Source organism: Pundamilia nyererei, unplaced genomic scaffold (genome assembly GCF_000239375.1).
Source record: "Pundamilia nyererei isolate P.nyererei 1_Seehausen unplaced genomic scaffold, PunNye1.0 scaffold00084, whole genome shotgun sequence".
Classification (NCBI taxonomy): Eukaryota; Metazoa; Chordata; class Actinopteri; order Cichliformes; family Cichlidae; genus Pundamilia; species Pundamilia nyererei.
Genome location: NW_005187485.1, coordinates 2,570,603 through 2,578,132, shown reverse-complemented (window position 1 = coordinate 2,578,132; position 7,530 = coordinate 2,570,603). Strand labels below are relative to the sequence as shown.

Sequence of the window (7,530 nt, the reverse complement as noted above, 5' to 3'; positions counted from 1 at the left end):
AATGATTCAGTTTTTTAAAAATGGGGGAAGCCTGCGGAGACTTCAGCATTTGGCCCTCCCACTGGTTTTGAAACAACTGCAAAATCATCCTTCATAATTTCTCAGCTCAACCTGCATTACAAGCTTAAATTCGTTGTGGAATTTGTTTTTCTCACAAAGCTGCACGGTAGCAGAGGAGGGGCGAGCAAACACCGCAGTTATGGTGACCACAACAAATGGGATCTTCTGCTTTTCTGGGAATTGATATTTGAGAAATGAACAGGCACAGGAACAGTTAAAGGAACAGAGGTGTTTCTACCATTTTTTTTTTAAATGGGCTCAGTCTTTTAAGATTGATTAACATTTAAGCATTAATAAAACAATGATTAACGTTTTTTACATTCTAAAAACTGTGTGCCCTCTTGCACATCTATAGATGATAAAATACTCCTCCGATTACAGGGCTTGGTTCCCTCACAAACAAGAAGTTTTACACATGAACAGGACAAATCTAACCTTTTAACAGCTGAGCAGCTGAAGGAAGCCAATCACGTAAGCTAAAGTGACAGCCACGCCTTTAAAAACCAATATTAAGTGGAGTTTGAATGGTCTCCTGTTAACCACAAGGACAATGTGGTTAAGAAACAAACACCTGAACCTATATAAAACACGTAGACGCTTTTGTTCTGTCATTAAACCCTTTGTTAGACTGCATCGGGGAATAAAAGAAGATGCCTTAGTAAAGACACTAGGCAGCTTGTTACAGTTAACTGTCACTACATACAAAAAGCTGTTCACTCTTTAATTCACTTCAGTTTGTTTCTGTGTTATTTTTAATCTTCATTAACTATGTTGTACATGTATGTGTGTCAGAGGCAAGATTCTGGAAAGTCAGTACAGGTTTTACAATAAAAACAGAACTTTCTAAAAGCAGCTGACTCACAGTGTCGTGGACATCCACAATAGATATTTGTCTATCAAAGCCTCATAAGGCAAGTTTTGATTCAAATGTTTACCAAACTAACAAACACTAAAATAAGGATATTTCCTCTAAATTAGTTTTCGAAGGTCACAAAATCCTTTCAGTTTTAATTTTTCAAAATTCCTAAACTAAAATGTTTTATATGTTTTGTAGTTAACTATAATAACCTTGCTGCAGGTCACATTGCAAAGACAGAAAATGACATACATGATGTTACATAAAGACAGGCAAAAATAGAAAGCCGACTCCTTCACTTAATGTACTTAATGTACTTAAAAGAGTGGGTAGACAGTCGAATATGTTGCCCTCCATGACTCTATATACTAAACCTCCACAGACCTTCTTTACTTCTCTCGTTAGTGATATCTTAATAGACCTGGAGCACTGCAGGTAGACTGTCCATCATATTGCACCATGCAAAGTGACTGCATGCTCATTTTCTGATGCCAAGCTTCTGAAGCTCTCTGGGCTGGCCTACATACATTTTTTGCTGAACTTCCAGCCATTCGTTGTGAATGTATGAGCCTTACATGAAAGTGTATGGCTTCTCAAATGAGTTAAAGAACATGCTGCCTCAGGAGCTTAACTGTATCAACTGCAACCAGACAACGTGCATTGTAGTGGATTTAGAATCCATATTTTGCCACTGCATTTCTGTGTGTACCAACTGCATGTTTTACTCCAGGCTGTAACTCTGCAGACCACTGCAAATCTCCTCTGTCAGTCATGCTGCGTCTAAACTATCAGCGTTTTGAAAATGTAAAAAACTCTCCATTATAATAATAATAAGTTCTTTTTTTCTTTGTGTCATTGCTTCATCAACCTGACTTTTCAACTTCACTGAAAGAAGATGTCCAGTTGTGTGTCTGCTATTTGAAAAAAGATAGCGATAGCATCCAGATCACATGGACAGTGTTGTGCCAATAAGTGATTTCAGGTATTTGCTGAAAAAATGATTGCCTGTGTTTAAACTGGCCTATAATCTATAAAACATATGTCAAACATACCTCATAAATGATATTAAGTGCTACCTTCTAGACCTGCCCCTGCACAGGTAGTTTATACCTATTATACACTTTTAAATAAACACTTTTATTAACACTAGCTCTGTGAAAATGGCTCCAAAAACATTTCATACTGAGTGACATGGGTTTCTTTGGGTTTGTGGGGACTTCATCCACATAAGTAAATGTTGCAAGGACAGGATATAAGTGTGGAACATGAAAAAGATTAAAGATCATCTCCTGCTAAATGTTAAATAACTAAAATAATCCTCTTGTTATTAAAAAACAACAACTTCCCTTTTCCTGATAGTTGTCTGTCCCTGACAAACCCTGGATTATTTTCTTAATAAAAGATTTGATTTAATCTACTCTGATTCTTTAAATCTAAGACGTGCTCAGTTCAATCAATAAATTAAAAATTCCCTAAATGAGCTGCACTTATCTGCACTTTTTTCATACCAGTGTAACTTCACTGGATTTCTCCACAACATCTTACAGACAATACATTTATTTTCCAGACGTCAAAAAGGTGAGAAAAACTTTGTCACATGGATAAAAATAAATAAATTCTTCCTGCTGGTTTGGACAATGTGTGAGTGTGTGTGTGAGTGTGTGTGTGAGTGTGTGTGTTTTGTGAGTGGGAGACTAAGTGTTTTTAAAAGAGATTATTTGGGTGGGGTGCAGAAGATTGTATTACACAATGTAACTCTGCCCTGAGGGGGTCTGACATGGTTTTGTCTGCTTTCCTTCTCTCTTCCCACTTCCTGATCTATTTTCTGCTCTTTTCCACGCAGTAAACAGAGAGGCCATCCTCTCACATAATGTGTTCAGTGTGTCTAGATGACAATAGCTTCTTTGCTATAGCATGTGTATGCGGGCACCGCAGAGGTAATCGCTGAGGACGGTGAGAGGGAGTTCCCACAGTTTCGCCCTGAGCCACGTTGTGTCACGAGACAAGCTCCACCTGCATATTTGCACTCCTGCACTTTAAAAACCCTCATGAGACACAAACAGGCATACTACACGGCAAAGTGAAATGATCAGAGGGTAAACAGTGAAATCAAACAGCTGGAGGATGACAAACTTGACATGTTAAGTTTATTGTTTGTTTGTTTTTTTCTTTTTCAGCATGCCTGTAGTAGGGCGTCCTGAGGAGGATTAAATCCTGCTGTGGCACATGCGTACAGAAACATGAAGCCCAAACATCAACTTTATGCTGAGCATAAACGGCATTTAAATTCACATGAAACATATCCGACACGTCCTTCATTTCCTTTCCTTTTCGCCTTTCCTAAAAATCTACAGGTTCAAAAGAAGTACGGTGATTAGATTTCTTAGAGCAACCTGTTTGTTCAATAACGTTCTCCAATAACAGCGTAGACGGTGGAAAGAAGACAAGGAAAGTGTGATGGACTGCTAAAAATATGTCACAGAAGTGGTCATAAACCGGCTCTGGCTTTACTCTTTGCACAGTAAGCTGAGAGCTTGTGATCTGAGCCCTCTTGAAGAATGCAAATTTGTAGTTAAATTACTGAGAAGTGGGACCGTCTTCTTTTCAGCTGAATCCAAATACACAACAAGGCAACTTTGGCGTGGCGCAGCATGGAAACATACCCTTGTCAGACACATAAAGGAGGGGGCTAATGAAGTGTGAGATGTCACAGTTTTTGTAAATTGAGGCCTCATAACAAGGTCCAGGCTATCAGACAAACTCACAGTGTAACATATAGGATATCATTCAAGCATACTGCTATTATTTTCATTAGTAGTCTTATTGATTAGCAGTGCATTGATATTTGGCATTATGTAAACATCTTAAAGTTTCACTACTAACTTCTTCATGCACTAAAGCTTCCAATACAATCACTGTGTACTGTATCAAATGTATATAAACACATACAATGTACTGCATTAACAGATTATGTAATAAAACATCTCAACACAGCCATGCGTAATACTCATTCTCATCTCTTTCACACTCACACACTTTCACTCTTCACAGAAAAGCTTAAACATTTAGCTCAATTGCTACTAAGTCACTCCTCTCTAGTTTGGCTAACAAATATGTACCGTAATGATTACAATAGAACAGGTTAAAAAATCTCTATAAAGCTTTTAAAATACACAATGTGCAATATAAGATGAGAATGCTATTGTTGGCTAAGGCCACAGAGAATTTGGTATAAAATACATTAATTTCTGTTGCTAAAGATATAAATAACACATCTAAAAGGCTATTAAAAAAAAAAAATCTAACAAGTCTTTGACATACACCAAATTATCACATGTGACCCTAGAGCAGGGTCAAATCCAAATACTGCCCCCCTGGCTTGGTCATGAGAGCAGGTAGTGACATAAGAGGAGCCTCACTTGAGCTGCACTGACCAATCAGACTGCTGCTCAGGAGGGAAACAGACTCTGCAGGATTCTGCGGAGAGAAGAAGAACAAGGGTGAGGAAAGAGTTTTAGCCCCCAACAACAACAAAAAAAAGAGCACCTGCACCAGACATTACCCATCACCTTCTCAATCACCTAAAGCTGTTATTACCCATCTATTACACTACCACATTGCGACAGCACCATCTGACCGTTGACTAAGCCCCGCCCCCTTAGGTATTGTTGCAATTGTTCTGTAAAGTAATTTTACTCTTCAGCAGGCCGGTTTCACAGCAGACATTTTGGCGTGAAGCAGCAGGTAATCACAAATGTCTGAGAAAGGACGTTAATAAATATATCTATAAGATTACAGCTAACCTGGTTCTGCCAGAAGATGCTTCCTGCAAAAAGGGAGTTTCTCCTTCTCACTGTTGCCAAGCGCTTGCCCTTAGGTGTGTTGTTGCAGTTCCCTTCTGTTATTGTAGGGTCTTTACCGTTTCAATTTTATTCGTTTCTGTGTTCTTTTTAGTGTTTCTAATTATCATTTGTCAGGTGGAAAATTCTAGAAGCTCAGAACGAGCGTTACAATAAAAACACATGACTCACAGCCAAGTGGATATGGCAGTCTCACTAAACATCTGTGTTATTACCTCCTCAGGATTAATGCATTCAAAAAGAAATTGAGCATAAAGTACAAAATGCTATTTTAGTTAGTTTTAGGGGGAGTTTTGAGAGGGGGGGAGGTAAGTTGGTTTTTTTTTAAATTTAGTTTAACTATATACATTTTCATACCTAGTTTTATGTACCTATAATATCCTTGTATTGATGTATGAAACATTAAAAAATGTATCTTTAATACTGCAATGTAACAGTAAAAATGAGGACTTAGTACTGGTTATCTGGGTAAGAGAACAATTCAAACTTTAAAGCAGCTACTTTCACTTTCACAATATTTTTATGTTGTTCTGTGATGAAAATGTCACCACTGAGGAGTTTCTTGCGCCCGCTATTTGACTTTCACGCTGTCTCGACATGCAGAAAAAGGACCATGCCTGTACAGTCAAAGGGGAGAGGGTTCAGTGGACGGTCAGTCGGCTATGTGGTGCTCAGTGTTTTCATTAAAGGCTTCACGAGCGGACAGAAAAAAGGTTAAACAAACGCCATGTGAAAACCCATGAAATACCTAAAAACCAAGAGATTTCCTCCAATTATTTAACCTAGTCAAAAGGAAATACCTGAAAATTCCCCATTAATGTGGAAAATGGTGCCCTGTAAGCCCTGGTGACCAGTAAAACCACAGCTACAACACCTTCTCTAAATTAAATCCCCCTGACTGATCCCTCAGCCAATCCTTACCTGCCACCTGCCTCAGACACCTTAAATACACACCCATTCTTTGGGCTGCGTAAGCAATGTCCTGGTCGGGTCATGAGTGTGCACGGGCCCGTGGGCGTGCATGAAAGCATCCTCGGGAGCATACTGTGGCATGAGGAAGGGGGAGGAATGACAGAGATGGGGGCTGAGACACATGTAGCCATAGACACTAATCTAAAGGCCTTTAAAATACAGAAAACAAAACCCAGTCTGTCTCAATATATTGCTTAAAGTAGTCCTTATCATGTCATAATTTATCTTCAGATTCTTCGCACTCTTTCAGGTTTAAATAAGATCTGAGATTCTCCAGTTCAAGTTGAAGCAAGCAGCAATCCGTGTGTGACAGAACAGGGAGAGGAGACAGGATAAACTAGTTTGATAGCCTCTGGGCAAACACAGTGGATGCCTGACAATACACACCCATAATACGAGGAGATTTGAATACAACACTTTGGATCCTACAGAGAGGTATGAGAGCTCTGAAGGCACAGAAAATCTCCATTATAGGAACTTCATTAATAAAATGCTAAGTGCACGGTGCATTTGAAGGACGCCACCTCTTACCTGGTAACCCTGCACTGCATTTATGAGCTCTTTGACTCCGTTGCTGTTGTAGGTCAGACCGGGCATACGCACCAGGCCTCCCGGCGAGGCAATGGAGGAGGGGGAGGGGAAGAAACCTAAGGTGTTAGGTGAGCCAGGTGGACTGGAAAAGAAAAAAAAAGGAAAACAACAAGAAGGGAAAAAGGACAGAGACTGTTATCCTAAGTACAAAACCAGCATAAACATGTATCTTCTCAGAAAACACAACGTATGCAGCAGGATTCAGGAAAAACAAGACTGGGAGTAACTCTGGGTGTTGTCTTTGAGTGAGCTGCTCTCTCAGTCTCTGATTGTTTCCGTCTGAGAACCAGAGGTCAATGCTTGTTTACCAAGTACTTTGATAACGCAGACTTCAGTCATTAACTACCCTTGCCCCAGCCTTTCTCCTTGGCAGTATATAATTCAACCAAGTACAAAATGCTTGACCTCTTTTCTTTTCTTTTTTTTTTTTTTTTTAAATGGGAAAAAACCTTTATAGTTATTGCAAGTTTTAGGTGTTTTTAATCACTCACTAATGTACACAACATGTTTCAGTGAATGTAAAACTATTTTGATTTTGATTGATGCTATGCAGGCGGTTCAAAGAAGAAGATGACTAAGAATGAAGAAGATCAAGCGTGGATAGCAGTTCCACATTTCTTATGCACATCCTGAACTTTTGCAGGGCTTTATGAGAGAAATATAAATATATGAATCACTCAAGCCCAACACTCAGTCTTTAACCTGCCGGCCTTGCAGTACAAAGTGTGCATATCTTTATGAATAAAGCAAGTAAATAAGTGTCCAGCAGCTCTACACAGGCAGCTCCCTAAACCAAATGGACTATTTCCATTCACAGGGGTATGCCAGGACCGGGGAATCCACCTCTTATGTGCTACATGTGAGAAATGGAAGCTCTGCCTGGATCTGAGAGTTTGTCTGAGAGCAACTTCACCCACCAGTAAACAACCCACAAGTAAACACCACCCGGCAGCCTCGGCTTAGCGTCGGTTGGCTCGTAAATGTCTTTATAGAAATTCAGGAGTGGTTGATTTAATGTGAGAAAGGAAGATTACTTAATGGGAGAAACAACAGTAAGCTCTCACAAAGCATCAAGGATATTTCAGGTAAATGTGTACATACAGTGGGGCAAAAAAGTATTTAGTCAGCCACCGATTGTGCAAGTTCCCCCACCTAAAATGATGACAGAGGTCAGTAATTTGCACCAGAGGT

The 7,530-nt window shown here is 39.5% G+C and overlaps 1 protein-coding gene across 4 annotated transcripts in view; it reads right to left on the bottom strand.

Moving 5' to 3' along the window:
• Positions 1-3,049: 3,049 nt before the first annotated feature.
• The window catches only part of esrp1 (epithelial splicing regulatory protein 1), a 13,880-nt gene continuing 9,399 nt past the window's right edge, over positions 3,050-7,530 (bottom strand). For 2 of the 4 annotated variants that reach the window (XM_005738583.1, XM_005738584.1), the window contains exons 14-16: positions 6,280-6,421; positions 5,731-5,820; positions 3,050-4,393 (exon numbers count right to left, since the gene is read on the bottom strand). In XM_005738583.1, coding sequence (XP_005738640.1) covers positions 4,259-4,393; positions 5,731-5,820; positions 6,280-6,421 — 367 coding nt within the window. In that variant the 3' untranslated portion in view covers positions 3,050-4,258. Of the gene's footprint in view, positions 4,394-5,697; positions 5,821-6,279; positions 6,422-7,530 lie in introns of all 4 variants that reach the window. The other 2 variants (XM_005738586.1, XM_005738585.1) reach the window with 2 other exon arrangements.